The sequence below is a fragment of the Pongo abelii genome, chromosome 11 (assembly GCF_028885655.2).
Source record: "Pongo abelii isolate AG06213 chromosome 11, NHGRI_mPonAbe1-v2.0_pri, whole genome shotgun sequence".
NCBI classification, from domain to species: domain Eukaryota; kingdom Metazoa; phylum Chordata; class Mammalia; order Primates; family Hominidae; genus Pongo; species Pongo abelii.
Window position 1 is genome coordinate 106,270,113 of NC_071996.2, and position 17,204 is coordinate 106,287,316.

Here is a 17,204-nt window from a genome sequence, read left to right on the forward strand (position 1 = left end):
TGAAAGAGAAGGAGGAGATTTCATTAGCCTGGGTTTCAGAACTTTTAACCTTAAATTTTCTTCTTATTATTTCTAATTATTTAGTACCATAGAAATTACTTATTCCCTAATTACCTGTTTTCCATGGAAAATCTGTGGTAATATGAAACCAGGAAGGTCATTTTAGAGTACATGAAAAAATTAGTAGGAAAAAATTAAACAAGGAAAAATATTTTCAGGCAAAGGTTATTATGGAAGAATTGATGTATGCACACATAGACAAAGAAAAATGAAATGAAGTAGGCATATATAAAGGTTAAACGGAAGACTTTCATTTTTGGTTTTTTGTTGTTTTAAGACAGAGTCTCATTGTGTCACCCAGGCTGGAGTGCAATGATGCAATCACAGGTCACTGCAGGCTTGACCTCCTTGGTTCAAGCGATCTTCCCACCTCAGCTTCCCAAGTAGCTGGGACTACAGGCACATGCCACCATACTGGGCAAATTCTTTAATTTTTTTTTTTAAGACGGGGGCTCACTATGTTGCCCAGGCTGGTCTCGAGCTCCTGGGCTCAAGCAGTCCTCCCACCTCAGCCTCCCACTCCTCACGCAGTGAGCCACTGTGCCTGGCCAAAAGGAAGATTTGGCCAAATCAAAATAAATGTTGAGTTGAAAGGGAACTAGTAAGACTTGGGCATTTAGGTTTAGCCCAGGACCTTGTTACCTTCACTTTATTACTAATCTCTCAACATAGAAGTAAACTCTGTTAACTCCTACTTTATCTGTTACTTCTTTGCACACAAATTGTTCTGGATTGGGCACTTCTGCGGGAAAAGATTTGTAGTTTGCTTTGAAGAACAAAAGTTTTCACAGAAGTTATTTTTAGAATATAAAATATTTTTCCCCTCTCTTCCAGTGTCAGGAAATATATTAACTTTTAGGATTTTTCTGTTTGTTTTTAAAGTTGAAGAAAATCCAGAAAGTACCATTTCTGTGAGCCAAGTTAAGCAAGAACCCAAAGAACCAGCATTGTCTATGGAAGCAAAAAAAATTGTGGACTATAAGAAATTATCTGCTTCATAAATTATTGAAGCTTTTCAGAATTTACAACTCTGGTGACTTCTGATGTCTTAGAAAAGAAGGTGAATATAGTCAAAGCGTGGCACTGAGATAATTGGACTGAAGACCAGTTTGATGAGAAGCTTTTATTTAAAACTGATATATCTGTTGCCAGTTCCATATTTTTACCTTCCTTAAGAGATGTTTTACTCTTCTTATTTTGTATAATTTTTATGCTCTTTGATTATCTAATAAGGCCAGTATTTCAAAAGCTGTTTTGAATTTATCCACAGTAATATAGTCTGAACACAAATAGTTTACTTAACTTATCCTTGGAAATATTCAATTTTGGTTATTACAAAACAGAAAAGAACAACAGCAACAAAAACATTGTGTGAATGTATGTTTATATGTGTGTATGTATATCATGAATTTTTTTTAAGTTCTGAAAGAACTTGTTCTCTCTTTAAAGTTGTGAAGAAATTTTTAATTGCCAGACAGGTAAGAAAATGTTTATAATCTATCTCATTAAGAAAGATGAAGTATTAGATTTTACATCATAACACAAAGTCCAGCAGCTACATCTGTGGAAACTGTGCAGTTGCATTTTAGCCTCTTCCCTTCTAATTTTTGTACTTTTAACTACAAACCAATAGTATACTAATGGTTATCTAATAGAAATTTAAAGTGTCTTGGTAAGTACTGAGAATTTTTACTTGAATTAATCAGATAAGCAACAGAAATCAACATATGTAGCGTGGATTTGTGCTATATCGGAAGTAAAACACTATAGGCAGAAAGATGTAGAAATTGAGAGAATTGAAAAAGAATAATAGAATTCCTTGGTGTTTACAGATAATTTGGGAAACTTTTTGATGACAGCAGAGGATTTTTCCCCCTTATTTTGTAATGAAGATCCAGCGCTGGTTAAAAAATAATTTGATTTGTAGTTACATTTTTCTATGCCAGAGCTCTTACTGAATTGATGATATTAGGATTTCTAGTATTTTAAGGTAAGTATTTATAGTTTAAAATTTAGTTTATATTTAAAACTTTAAAACATCTGATCTGGGATTTTTTTTGTTAAGTAAGTATATTAACTTCAAATACCAAATAAGTACTAAGCACTATATTCATTATAAGCGTCTGTTGTCTAAAGATTGGTACTAGGCTGGACGTGGTGGCTCACGCCTGTAATCACAACACTTTGGGAGGCCGAGGTGGGTGGATAACCTGAGGTCAGGAGTTCGAGACCAACCTGGCCAACACGGTGAAACCCTGTTTCTACTAAAAATACAAAAATTAGCTGGGTGTGGTGGTGGGCACCTGTAATCCCAGCTACTTGGGAGGCTAATGCAGGAGAATCACTTGAACGCTGGAGGCGGAGGTTGCAATGAGCCGAGATCGCGCCATTGCACTCCAGCCTGGGTGATGAGAAAAACTCCATCTCAAAAAAAAAAAGATTGGTAAACTAGAAATATCAACTATAATTGTCAGGAAATTAACCTAAAGGCTTTTGTTTCTCCAGAGACCATTTGTGGGTATATTTTATATTTTAAAAATAAAGATTTTAAATGGATATCAATGTTTAATATTCAAAACATGCACAATATAATATCAAATTTAACCTTAATACTTTACATGAATATGAGTCACTTTTGGCTTTTGTAAGTCCAGCCTCCCATTCTTAATTGACTTTGTTTCAGGTACATGACATGTATCTAAATATAAAGTACTGTTACAGTAGAGGTAGGTGGAATTCTAATATTCCTTGCTCTTTAGATTTATATTTTATTTGATATAAAGTTTATTATTTATACCCTTTTTAATGCAAAGCTAATATTTAGTTATATGTATGATTTTTAATAAAAATTACTTTACTTTTTCCTATGAATTGAAAATATTTGATGTTGGCATTTTATACAGGCAGGTTGCCAAATGTGATTATGTTACACTAAGTTAAACACAGCTCTTAATTACCTCAAATCCAGATTTCTCTTAGTCTGTGTGTACATAAAAGGAATAAGTCCAAATTAATTTATAGTTTAGTGTTGCACTGTAGGTAATATTCTTTTCATTTGTTATTTCTAGTTTTTATGGAATCCTTTTCTTTCAAGATTCTAAATAATAAATCTTTACCTCTCAATAGTGGTAATAGTGGTAATGGTTTATTATTAGCTATTTCACCAATTGAACTACATTCTTTTGGAGACATTCCTTTCTTTTTTGATGTTGAGTTGCTAAGGAGAAATGCTTGTTAGTATACAAACTCTAGTCAGTTACCTGTGAGGATGAGACGTGTCAGAGGACTCAGACTTTGGTATAGTTAGAAAAATAATATTTTTCTCACTTGATTCTGTGTGAATGTCTCTTCTGATACTCTTTTTTAATCAGAAAGTTACAGAGCAACTTTCCCACAAACCAAAAAAACAAAACCCCACAAAAACCAAGAGCATGAAGAAAAGTTTAAATCCCTAATTATATACTCTTTTGGTTTTTAGGTAGAAACTGGAGCTATCAATATTTTCATGTAAGTATTTCAATGAGTAGCTCTTTAAAAATGGTTTCTAAATTAGATTTTAAAAATTCATTGTCATCTAAATGCATGTTTAGTCACAATGTATCAGTATTGTGTTTAAAGATGCTTAGCATCACTTTTTGAAAACTATGTTTACATATTTAAAATGTTTAATTATTTTGAAATGTATAGGGTATTAAATACAAGCTCCTAAAATTTTCAGTATCTATATTGGCTTTCTCTAACAGCTCTACAGCAAAGTTTGACATGTTTTTTTTTGTGTCATGTATTGTAAGTTGTAATATCTGTAGGAGTGAGTTGGACATTCTAAATTAGCAGTAAGAAATTCACAATTACAGCTCAGCTTGTTTATTCATTATAGTTTTCACATTCCCAACTTCAAGTGAACTTTATATATACTACAGTGAATTATAGATAAATACAGCCATGGTGGACCTTTCCCTCAATAGCGATTTTCTGTACAAACAGTTAGTATACTTAAAAGGAAAACTTTTTATATCTTATGCAAGGTAAATGTTTCCTAAATATCACAAAAGTGATAGAAAACATAGCTTTTGGGATCGTCCTGCATTAGAGTTTCTAATTCTGAGACCCACCAGCTTGTGTTTCATCTTCTTTACATCCTGTCAGAATACATACTTAATCATGTGGGTATGAGAAAGATGTTGTTTAACTTGTACCAGGTTTAAAAAAAGAGGTTTAAAAAATGTGTGTGCATATATATATATATATATATATATATAGCAACTTGATGTATAGTGTCCTTGTTATCATGTATTTTTTTCATTAAAAATCCTGTGGTTTTTTTTATACTTGTTAGTTTTCTTTTTATATTTTCCTTAGAGATAGTGGCAATTTTGTTCATCTTGAAGATGCTGAATAAACACTTGAATACCTGAGAATTTTGGCCAGAGATTTATGTCCAATTCGGAACCTGAAAGTTTTAAGCATAACTACAAATAACTCCTGTTAGCATTACATTTTGGGGAGATATATATGCATTTAATACCCTGCAACTCAGCCAAGCATCAACATTTTAAAACAATGTGTGTAATAAGTAATTCTCCGCGCTCCCCCCTCCGCCGATGTTTTGGCACCATGACATTTTTAAGTACAGCTTTATATTTTAGCAGTAATGACAAAGTATGTGATCAAAAGAGAAGGGATTATTAATTTTTTCCCTCTTTGCTTTTTTTTAAACTTTATTCCACTCTGTACCTATTTTTGAGGACCTTGAAAATCTTAATCTCTCCAAAAGGGATACTGCATTGGTTCTTCTCCATCAGCTGGCTTAGACATCAAACATCTTAAATGATACACTGTTTTAATATCTAAAAATCTGTCATTCTACTTAATTAACTTAGTCATAAGGACAAAGCCTTAGTATACTTTTGCCACATACATGTTATCTATACATTTTACTGTTGAATAATACAAGTATTCATTGCTGACTGAATTCTTAAAACTTTGGGAATAGAAAAAACTCATTTATTAATGGATGCTAAAGTGATTCCTGAGAAAAATAAATAATTTGTATGGTTAATATGGAAAACCTTTGGTAATGTGATTTGGGTATAAAAATACTAAAACCAGAGTACAGGGTGTGAATCATGTACCAGAAGGCATTTTATTTTTAAATATCTTTATTGAGGTATAATTGAAATACAATAAACTGTACATATTTAAAGTACCCATATCTGATAAGTTTTGTCATATGTATACAGCCATGAAATCATCACCATAAGCAAGGTAATGAACATATTCATCACTCTCAAAGTTTCATAGTACCTCTTTGTGATCAATTCTTACTTAATCCTCCTTGCCACCACACCATCACCAGACCACTGATCTGCTTTCTTTAAGATCAATTTTCTACAAATGAAATCATATAGTATGAACCTTTTGTGGTCTGGCTTTCGTCACTCAGCATAGTAATTTTGTGATTTGTCTATATTGTAGCATTTATGAATAAATCATTTATTTGCTGCTAAGTAGAACTGCATTTTATGAATATATCATGATTTGTTTATTCTTTTGATGATGGACATTAATAGTTCTAGGCTATTATGAATAAAGTTTCCATGAACATCTGTGTACAAGTCTTTGTACAGACTTACGCTTTCATTTCTCTTGGGTAAATATCTAGGAGTAGAATTCCTGGGTCATATGTTAGATATATATTTAACTTTTTAAAAAACTGCCAAATGATTTTCAAAAGTAGTTGTAACAATTTATATTCCCAACAGTGTATGAAAGTTCCAGGTTCTCTATATCCTAGCCAACACTTGTTATGAACAGTTTTTAGGTTTTAGAGATTTTAATAGGTGGGTAGTAGTATCTTACTGTGGTTTTAATTTCCATTTCTCTAATAACCACTATTGAGCATCTTTTCATGTTGTATTTGCTGTCTCTATCTCTGTATCTTCTTTATTGATGTGTCTGAATCTTTTGTCCACTTTTTTTTTTTTTTTTTTTTTTTAAGACCAGGTCTTGCTCTGTCACCCAGGCTGGAGTGCAGTGGTGTGATCTCAGGTCACTGCAACCTCCACCTCCCAGGCTCAAGCAATTCTCCTACCTCAGCCTCCCTAGTAGATAGGATTACAGTCACGAGCACCATGCCTGGCTAATTTTTTGTAGAGACGGGGTTTCACCATGTTACCCAGGCTAGTCTCAAACTCCTGGGCTCAAGGAATCCACCCACCTTGGCCTCTCACAGTGCTGGGATTACAGGCATGAGCCATCGTGCCCAGCCTCGCCCACTTTTATTTTTGTTTTCTTATTTGTTTTTTATTCTTTTTTTTAACCACAGCCAGCATCATAGCTCACCCACTTTTAAATTGTTTTCTTTTTTCTTTTTTTTGAGATGCAGTTTCGCTCTTGTCGCCCAGGCTAGTGTGCAATGGCATGATCTTGGCTCACTGCAGCCTCCGCCTCCCAGGTTCAAACAATTCTCCTGCCTCAGCCTCCCGAGTAGCTGGGATTACAGGTGCCCACCACCACACCTGGCTAATTTTTGTATTAGTAGAGATGAGGTTTCACCATGTTGGCCAGGCCGCTCTCGAACTCCTGATCTCAGGTGATCCACTCACCTTGGCCCCCCAAAGTGCTGGGATTACAGGCATGTGCCACCACACCCAGCTAATTTTTGTATTTTTTAGTAGAGATGGGGTTTCACCATGTTGGCCAGGCTGGTCTCCGAACTCCTAATCTCAGGTAATCTGCCCACCTCCCAAAGTGCTGGTGCTGGGATTATAGGCGTGAGCCACCACTCCCAGCTCCACCTGCACTTTCAACTGACTACAAATCTGAGAGGTTCTCACATCCCCTTTTAGGTTTGATAATTTGCTAGAACAACTCACAGAACTCAGGAAAAGTACTATACTTACAACCACAGTTTTATTAGAAAGGATACAAACCAGAAATGACCAAATGAACAGATACATAAGATGAGGTCTGTGAGGGTCCTGAATGCAGAACCTCTGTGCCCTCTTGTAGAATCAGGACATGTTATTCACTTTTCATATCAATGTGTTCACCAACCAGGAAGATCTACTGAGTTTCATGTCCAGAGTTTTCAGGGGGTTTTATTACATAGGCATGATTGGTTCAATCATTGGCCCATGATTGGACTCATTCTTCAATCCTCCTGTCTTTCCTGGAGGACAGGAGGCTGAGTTGATATCATTGGCTCAAAGCCCCAACCCAACCCTCTAATTAGATGTTTTGTCTTTATAGCATGACCAGCTCCCATCCTGAAGCTATCTAGGGGCCCACCATGTGTCATCTTATTGCATATACTCAGGTGTGATTCAAGGCACTCATGAATAACAAATACACTCCTAGTACTTGGGAAATTCCAAGATTCACTATCAGGAACCACAGACAAAGGAAAGTCAAATTCTTTATTATATAGCAGTGTAATGCATAGTTTTGTTGTTTTAATTGTGGACACCTACTTTAGTCTGAGATTTGTTACCATGTCACACTATACTAGGTTCATCTCATTTTTCTTCAAGGCTATTGTGTGAAGTGCAACATCTTTTATATATTAAGTGTATCAACTCTCTGTTACTTTTCCTGGTTTGTAGTTTTCCTTTTAATTTTGATGACTTCTGTGCTTAAACAATTCTCCTCCTTCAACTAGATAGCAGATAAACATTTATCTAAAATTTCCTATAGCTTTCTTATGTGTTGTTTTTAGTATAGTGAAATTATTTTGTTGCAGAGGATAAGTTTAAGTAGCTATCTTTTCAATTAACCAACCCTCCCAACATGATGGGGTTTTTTCCCCCTCTCTTCCAATAGAAACTTAACTCCCAACACAATGGAATGAATTTTTCACTTTTTAAATTCACCTTTGAAAGGAGTAGGCAGGTTGCAAGGAATGGGAGATTTCGTTTCCCATTTTTTTTAGATGAAGAGGTCCAAAGTGGTAAATAATTTTTTTTAGATGAAGAGGTCCAAAGTGGGTAAAATTTTCCCCAGGTCATCTGGAAAGGGCAGAATTGTCTGACTCCAAAGTCTTAAAAAGATGTTTACTTAGTGTCACTATTGCATCACATGTAATTACCCAATGACTTTAAATGTACCTAAGATTATCAAATAATTTGTTCTGATATGAAAATTGAAAATTAAGTGGAACACAGAAGAAAATCTAGTTATGACATTAGACAAGACAATGACATTAAGTTTAAATCTGGATCGCCAAACACAAGGTAAGTTTCCCTTGAGTTGATCAATTTAAGTTAAATCAAGTCTCTATTTATTACTGAATCATACAAAAATGACCAAAAATGTTCACCACACTTAGGGGCATATGTTTATGATGATCCAACTTGTAGATTTTGTGGTTCACATGAAAATCCACTTTAGGAAGTTCAAAGAGCCACATCAAAAAGATTGCCATCTTCCAGAGCAGCTAAAATTCAGATACCCCTGTATAATAAAGAACTATTCAGAGACACATATCATGCATTAAGATAAAGAACTGGTCGGGCGCGGTGGCTCATGCCTGTAATCCCAGCACTTTGGGAGGCCAAGGTGGGTGGATCACCTGAGGTCAGGAGTTCAAGACCAGCCTGACCAATATGGTGAAATCCTTTCTCTACTAAAAATGCAAAAACTGGCCGGGCGTCATGGCATGCGCCTGTAATCCCAGCTACTCAGGAGGCTGAGACAGGAGAATTGCTTGAACCCAGGAGGCGGAGGTTGCAGTGAGCCGAGATCGTACCACTGCACTCCAGCCTGGGCAACAGAGTGAAACTCTGTCTTAAAAAAAAAAAAAAAAAAAAAAAAGGACTGAAATAAGTGGGTTCAAATAGGAACACCAAATTGAAGGTCACAGGGAAGATGTTGATTTGTGATCATGTGGCTTCACACAGGCAAATCCATGCATTGTGCTTTAGGGTGAGCAGCATGGATTCATTTGTTTGAATGATGTCGATGGTTAATGAATTTTAGGAGGAACTCTGAGGAAGCCAGCTAGTTGCTAATACAAATTTCAGTGGAATAGTATCTTTTCCCTTTTTTCTCTTCTTAACTCTCAATGCCAGGGCACTTTGGGAAACATTTATACTTAAAACATTAGAATATTAAACTGAAAAGACGGAGCAAAATAATTCAAATTACAGCAGTTGAATCGAGTAGTTAAAATTGAGAGATATCAAGCCAATTAAGACAGCATTTGTGAAATACTAAATTAGCAATATTGGGATGAGTTGAAGAACTTTTAAAAAGGTAAACTAAGGATGTAAGATTTTTGAGAAGTTGAATCAAATCCAGAGTGGCATGCAAGGAAAACCTTGTGTGTTTTTACTGCTGTACTAATAGTTAAAACTGTAGCTATTCTTGTATTCTCCAGGGCAGATATGAAATGGCCTTCAGTCCTAGGAAACTAGCAGAGCAGTTTATCAGCTGGTATGCCATGACAGCATTGAAGCGTGGTTTGTAGAAAAACCTGTTATATATACTATATATCATTTGAGTTTTGTATTTTTCTCATAAGATAGGATTTGTTACTTTATTTCAAAGTGTATTCACGTTGCTCAATTTCTCTTCACAAAATTTCTGTGGATAGAGCCAAGTGTAAATATTATTTTCTTATTTAATAGCTGAAGACACTGAATTATAGGGAATAAGTGACATGTTTATTAGTATTACATGTATAAATAGGAGTTGAAATTATATAGACATAAGAACTTGCAGGTAGTATCAGACTGCTACTACTAATACTTAGGTGAGTAATTTTTATATTTGAGATTAAGCCACAACCATTATATCTTAGATTCTTAAATTTCCTTACTTGGCCTAGATTTGAAATAATTCTGCTCATAATAAAGGATTGAAGACATTTATTTTAAAGAGAAAATGAGCAGAAATGCACAGAATGACTTGTTATAAAAAGGGAATTATTTTAACTTCTGAAATATTGCATGGACTGTACACAGACATGAAATTACACAGCAAATGACAATATGTTTAATGATTTATTTTTTCAGTAACATGTAAAACCTACAATACAGCCAGGAGCGGTGGCTCACGCCTGTAATTCCAGCACTTTGGGAGGCCGAGGCGGGCGGATCACGAGGTTAGGAGATGGATACCATCCTGGCTAACACGGTGAAACCCCGTCTCTAGTAAAAAAAAAAACAAACAAAAAAAAACCAAAAAAATTAGCCGGGCTTGGTGGCAGGCACCTGTAGTCCCAGCTACTTGGGAGGCTGAGGCAGGAGAATGGCATGAACCCAGGAGGCGGAGCTTGCAGTGAGCCGAGATTGCGCCACTGCACTCCAGCCTGGGCGACAGAGCGAGACTCCATCTCAAAAAAAAAAAAAAAAAAAAAAAAAAAAAAAACCTACAGTACAAACCTTAGTGTTTCAAAAAGTTGTTTAAAAATAATTACCTAGCCAGGCATGGTGGCGGGCGCCTGTAATCCCAGCTACTGAGGAGGCTGAGGCAGAGAACTGCTTGAACCCGGAGGCGGAGGTTGCAATGAGCCGAGATCGCACCACTGCACTCCAGCCTGGGCAACAGAGCGAGACTGCATCTCAAAAACAACAACAACAACAACAACAATTACCTAATGACTTGCTACCTAGCAACATGCACTTTCCTTTCAACTTGCCTACCCTTCCCGAAGCTTAGCAGCATTTGGACTGTCAACAGTGCTGGAAAGTAAAGATGTTCTTCATTTAACATATATTACTTACATAGTTCCATCAAATAATAGATAACTTTTCCTTTTTTTAGAAAAAAATTCAGAGTCTCACTCTTGTCTCCCAGTCTGGAGTGCAGTGGGGCGATCATGACTCACTGCAGCCTCAAATTCCTAAAGTCAAGCTATCCTCTCACCTTAACCTGCTTTTTATTTATTTTATTTTTTATGTATATTTTCTGAGATGGAGTCTCGCTCTGTTGCCCAGGCTGGAGTGCAGTGGTGCAATCTCGGCTTACTGCAAACTCCGCCTCCCGGGTTCAAGTGATTCCCCTGCCTCAGCCTCCTGAGTAGCTGGGATTACAGGCATGTGCCACCATGCCCGACTAATTTTGTATTTTTAGTAGAGTCAGAATTTCACCATATTGGCCAGGCTGGTCTCGAACTCCTGACCTCAGGTGATCTGCCCACTTCGGTCTCCCAAAGTGCTGAGATTACAGGCGTGAGCCACTGCACCCAGCCCTTAACCTGCTTTTTAAAATTTTGTGTAGAGACAGGTCTCTCACTGTGTTGCCCAGGCTGGCATCCAACTCCTGGCCTCAGGTGATCCTCCCACCTTGACCTCCCGAAGTGCAGGGATTACAGGTGTCACTCACCATGCCCAGCTAGATAACATTTTTTTAGTGCCAGATGCTTTATAACTTAATCCTCACATCTGGCCTGAATATTATTACCCCAATTTTATATAAAAGCAAATACATTCAAAAAGATTAAATACCTTGCCCAAGATCATATATCTAGAAAGCCAAGAACCTAGGATCTGAACCCGAGACTTTTTATTCCATAGACCATGTTATAACCAGATTTAACTCTAACAATTCATGAACTATTAAAATTAATCATAAGGAAGAATACATTTATTTATTTAGAGACTGAGTCTTGCTCTGTCACCCAGGCTGGAGTGCAGTGGCGTGATCTTGGCTCACTGCAACCTCCATCTCCTATGTTCAAGCGACTCGTACCTCAGCCTCCCAAGTAGCTGGAATTACAGGCGCCCGCCCCCACACCTGGCTAATTTTTGTACTTTTAGTAGAGACAGGGTTTCACCATGTTGGCCAGGCTGGTCTTGAACTCCTGACCTCAAGTGATCTGCCTGCCTCAGCCTCCCAAAGTGTTGGGATTACAGGTGTGAGCCACCGCGCCTGGCCAATAATTTTTGTTTTAATGTTTGCAGAGACATGGGTCTCCCTATGTTGCCCAGGCTGTCCTTGAGCTACTGGCCTCAAGGGATCCTTCCACCTCAGCCTCCCACAGTGTTGGAATTACAAGCTACCGCATGGGCTGCAAATTTTATGTTATGTATTTTACAATTTAAAAAAAATTTCCTACCCAGAGATCATGCAGATATGATCTACTAAATCTTTACAGTTTTGCCTTTCTTATTAACGGTCTACTGTTTACCTGGAGTGGTTTCCTGCATATGGTTTTGCATGGTAGGTGGGCCCCAAAATCGGGGCTCTGCCTGGGAAGGTTCTTGGCTTTGCCTAGGAAGGAATTCAAGGGCTACCCTATAGGCATTGTGTGAAAAGTAGCAGCTCAGGGGCAGTTCTGAAGTCACATTTATACCCACTTTTAATTACATGCAAATTAAGGGGCAGGTTAGTCAGAAATTTCTAGAAAAAGGGTGGTAAATTCCAGGTCGTTGCCATGGAATGAGCAACTGTCATGGCACTGTTGGCTGTGTTTTATGGAGAAGTGCTTTCACCTCTTCCCTGTGTCAGCCAGTCTTCAATCTGGTCCAGAGTTGAGTCCCGCCTTCTACTTTAGTATCAGAGGGGGTCAAATTTCTTTCTCTATTTTTTTCCCATGGAGAGTAGTTTTATCACATGGAGAGCTTGGGCTCTCATGTCTAGGAGCTCAAGCCTGGGACAGTGGTGTGCATTCTTTGAATCATCATTCTAGCCCTGCTCTGGATCTACAAAAAATTCCTGGAGCCATCCACATACTCTGATTTCTCCTTTTGTTCATCATTTATGGCCTAGAAAAGCTATGCAGGAATCCAATGGCAAAGTAGGCTGTAAGGATGCAGACATAAATGGATTACCAACAAAAGGGCCAACAGAAATCTCTGATAAAAAGACTAAAGTGATTTTCCTAAAGGATTTCATCATTTTAAAAATGGACCTGATTGCTGGCAAGGTGGCTCACACCTGTAATCCCAGCACTTCAGAAGTGTATTAGTTCGTTTTCATGCTGCTGATGAAGACATACCTGAAACTGGGCAATATATAAGAAAAAGAGGTTTAATGGACTTACCCTGGGGAGGCCTCACAATTATGGCAGAAGGCAGGGAGGAGCAAGTCACATCTTATTTGGATGGTGGCAGGCAAAGAGAGAGAGCTTGTGCAGGGAAATTCCCGTTTTTTAAAACCATTAGATCTGGTGAGACTTATTTACTATCACGAGAATAGCTCAGGAAAGACCCACCCCCATGATTCAATTACCTCCCACTGGATTCCCCCCCCAACATGTGGGAATTGTGAGAGTTACAATTCAAGATGAGATTTGGGTGGGGACACAGCCAAACCATATCAAGGGAAGCCAAGGCAGGTGATCACTTGAGGCCAGAAGTTCGAGACCAACCTGGCCAGCATGATGAGACCCCGTCTCTACAAAAAATACAAAAATTAATGGATGTAGTATGGCACACCTGTGGTCCCAGTAACTCAGGAGGCTGAGGTGGGAGGATTGCTTGAGCCCAGGAGGCTGAGGTTGCAGTGAGCAGAGATCACACCACTGCACTTCCGTCTGGGCAACCCAGCAAGACCCTGTTTCAAAAAAAAAAAAAAAGGATTTGATAATATAAGCACCTTCTTTGTAATCCTCTCTGACCTTTTTCTCTGAGAACAGAATTCAGGATTGATGGATTAGATATTTACCTGATACTAATCATGAAATTGATGGAATCCATATTTAAAGTGTTGTTAGTTATATTTAATGAGTTCACTCCTGAATTCCCTTTTCATTAAGGTAGCTTTCGTTTCTATTACTGCTGTTTTAATAATATGATTAAATAGAAGGTTTGTGCCAGTAGATGCTCTTGTTACTAAATCAGTACTTTAAAATCTTTGGTCCTCTGTCATTCGTGCCTATGAATTTGACTACTGTTTGCTCTAATTTATTTGGGCTCTTCTAATTGGAGTGGAGCAGAGTTTTACTGTGAAACAGTGCAGTGAGTCTGTGCAGTGAAATGAAGGGTGGAGTTTTGGGGGCTGGTAATGATGTGAAACATAAAGATATAATTACCAACACAATGAAGCCGTTTGTCCATAAGAGTAGTAATTATTAAACTTTTATTTTACTATTTTTATTTTATTTTATTTTTTTAATTTTTGAGAGTGTCTTGCTTTGCTGCCCAGGCTATAGTGGAACAAACACAGCTCACTACAGCCTTGACCTCCTCAACTCAAGTGATCCTCCTGCCTCAGCCTCTTGAGTAGCTGGATATGCCACTGCACCTGGCTAATTTTTGTATTTTTTGTAGAGGCAGGGTTTCAACATGTTGCCCAGGCTGGTTTGGAACTCCTGGACTTAAGTGATCCTCCTGCCTTGACCTCCTAAAGTGCTGGGATTACACAGGTGAGCCGCCAAGCCCTGTTGAAACATCCTCTATATAAATGTCTAATGTAATTACAAAATTCTAATTCTTGTTGCATTCTTTTTATCCCTACAAATGTATTAAACATTCGGTTTTAAAAAGTTTTAAGGCCAGGCGCAGTGGTTCACACCTGTAATCCCAGTACTTTGGGAGGCTGAGGCGGGTGGATCACTTGAGGTCAGGAGTTTGAGACCAGCCTGGCCAAGACAGTGAAACCCCATCTCTACTAAAAAATACAAAAATTAGTCAGGCATGGTGGTGCGTGCCTATAGTCCCAGCTACTCAGGAGGCTGAGGCAGAAGAATTGCTTGAACCTGGGAGGCAGAGGTTGCAGTGAGCTGAGATTGCACCACTGTACTCCAGCCTGGGCGACAGAGCAAGACGCCGTCTAAAAAAAAAAAAAGTTTTAAGTATACAGTTCATTGATATTCAGTACATTCACACTGTTGTGCAACCATCACCACTATCCACTTCCTGAATTTTTTCATCCCAAACTGAAACTCTTTATGCGTTAAACAATAACTCCCCATTCTACCTCCACCCCAGTGGCTCTCTTTTTCTAAGTAAAGTGATCTTTCAATATCCACTACAACATCAGAAATCTTTTAATAGGATCAGAGTGGATAACTGCAAACACAAAAAGATATAATTGGGAAACTAGGCTTTTGTGATGTCATTTTTATTTCTAAAAAATATTCAAATAAGGACAGGTTCTTTACAGAGGCTGTTTGATTTCTCATTGGGAAACTTAAAAAACAAGTTTAAAAAAAAAACAATTTTTTTCTTAAATGTTCTATCCTTTTCCTTCTAAATGTATACTGAAACAAGTTTTTGGTTCATTCATACTTATTTTTCTTACAATTTCAACTTTTCTTTTCTTTTTACAACACAGGGTCTTACTCTGTTGCCCAGACTGGAGTCCAGTGGTGTGACCATGGTTCACCGCAGCCTCTACCTCCTGGACGCAAGGGATCTTCCACCTCATCTTCCTGAGTAGCTGAGACTACAGATGTGCACCACCATACCCAGCTAAATTTCTTATTTTTTATTTTTTGTAGAGACAGAGTCTCACTATGTTGCCCAGGCTGGTTTCAAACTCCTGAACTCAAGCTGTCTTCCCAAAGTGCTGGGATGACCGGCTTGAGCCACCAAGGCCTGCCCTCAACTTTTATTTTAGATTCAGGTGGTACAAGTGCAGTTTGTTACGTAGGTATCGAGTGATACTGAGGTTTGGGATACGAATGATCTGGTCCCACAGGAAGTGAGCATAGTTCCCAATAGTTTTTCAGCATTTTCCCCTACCCCAACCTCCCCACTCTAGTAGACTCCAGTGTCTATTGTTGCCATCTTTATGTCAACGAGTACCCAATGTTTAGCTCCCACTTATAAATGACAACATGCAGTATTTGGTGTTCTGTGTTAATTCACTTAGGATAATGGTGTCCAGCTGCATCCATGTTGCTACAAAGGACATGATTTCCTTCTTTTTTATGGCTATGTAGTATTCCATTGTATATATGTACCACATTTTCTTTATCCAGTCCACCGTGATGGGTACCTCGGTTGATTCCATGTCTTTGCTATTGTAAGTAGTGCTGCAGTGAACGTAACGGGTGCACGTGTCTTTTTGGTAGAATGATTTATTTTCTGTTGAATAGATGCCCAGTAATGGAATTGCTGGGTTGAATGTTAGTTCTGTTTTAAGTTCTTTGAGAAATCTCCAAACAGCTCTCCACAGTGGCTGAACTAGTTTACATTCCTACCAACAGTATATAAGCATTCTCTTTTCTCCACAGCCTCATTTGTTATTTCTTTCTCTTTTTTTTTGAGATAGAGTCTCGCTCTGTCACCCAGGCTGGAGGGCAGTGGCGCGATCTCAGCTCACTGCAGCCTCTGCCCCCCAGGTTCAAGCGATTCTCCTGCCTCAGCCTCCTGAGTAGCTGGGACTACAGGAGCACGCCACCACACCTGGCTAATTTTTTGTATTTTTTTTTTAGTAGAGACGGGGTTTCACCATGTTGGCCAGGATGGTCTCGATCTCCTGACCTCATGATCCGCCCACCTTGGCCTCCCAAAGTGCTGGGATTATAATAGGTGTGAGCCATCGCGCCTGGCCCCATTTGTTATTTAGGGCACCATTTTTCATCTGATTACTCACAGCTGAAAAACCATAATCTTCTTGACCTGCTAATCTATTTTATGGTGATGAATCATATGATAAACAAAATCTAATGATCCTTTTGGCAGAAAATAAATATGGGAATGTAATAATAAACAAAGATCTTTTCCCCTACATTAAATCCATTATAATAAAATAGGAGGGCAGGTGTGGTGGCTAATGCCTGTAATCCCAGCATTTTGGGAGGCTGAGGCAGGAGGATTGCTTGAGGCCAGGAGTTTGAGACCAGCCTAGGCAACCATAGCAAGACCCCATCTCTAGAAAAAAATTAAAAATCATCTGGGTGTGATGGCAGTGAGGTGTGATCCTGTCACTGCATTTCAGCCTGAGCAACAGAGCAAGATCCTGGCTCTAAAATAGAAGAAATAAAATATATAACTTTGTTCAGAGATGTCTTTTAAAAATTGTGGCACATTTGCTATTTTAATCACTGTTGACCGCCTTAGTATGTGTCAAACTGTCAATTTAAGTAGGAACTACTAGATCTCAGATCTATTCTTTTTAAAAAAGTGTTACCTATTTTATTACTGTTAAAATTTTGATGTAGTATGAAAAAGCCCTGAGTCATAGTTACAGCCATTTGCCACAGAAATTCTAAATCTCATAATTTTAATTCCAAATAAATTGATAATTGTTAA

The 17,204-nt window shown here is 38.0% G+C and overlaps 1 protein-coding gene and 1 pseudogene across 24 annotated transcripts in view; both read left to right on the forward strand.

Moving 5' to 3' along the window:
- The window catches only part of CARF (calcium responsive transcription factor), an 88,113-nt gene extending 70,909 nt beyond the window's left edge, over positions 1 to 17,204 (forward strand). For 14 of the 24 annotated variants that reach the window (XM_054549018.2, XM_063712973.1, XM_054549011.2 and 11 more), the window contains 2 exons: positions 3,539 to 3,567; positions 15,280 to 17,204. In XM_054549018.2, coding sequence (XP_054404993.1) covers positions 3,539 to 3,567; positions 15,280 to 15,384 — 134 coding nt within the window. In that variant the 3' untranslated portion in view covers positions 15,385 to 17,204. Of the gene's footprint in view, positions 1 to 942; positions 2,932 to 3,538; positions 3,568 to 4,419; positions 6,027 to 14,273; positions 14,369 to 15,279 lie in introns of those variants that run through there. The other 10 variants (XM_009238005.4, XM_054549028.2, XM_063712974.1 and 7 more) reach the window with 5 other exon arrangements.
- LOC112132400 (UPF0729 protein C18orf32 homolog) lies at positions 4,675 to 14,251 on the forward strand (annotated as a pseudogene).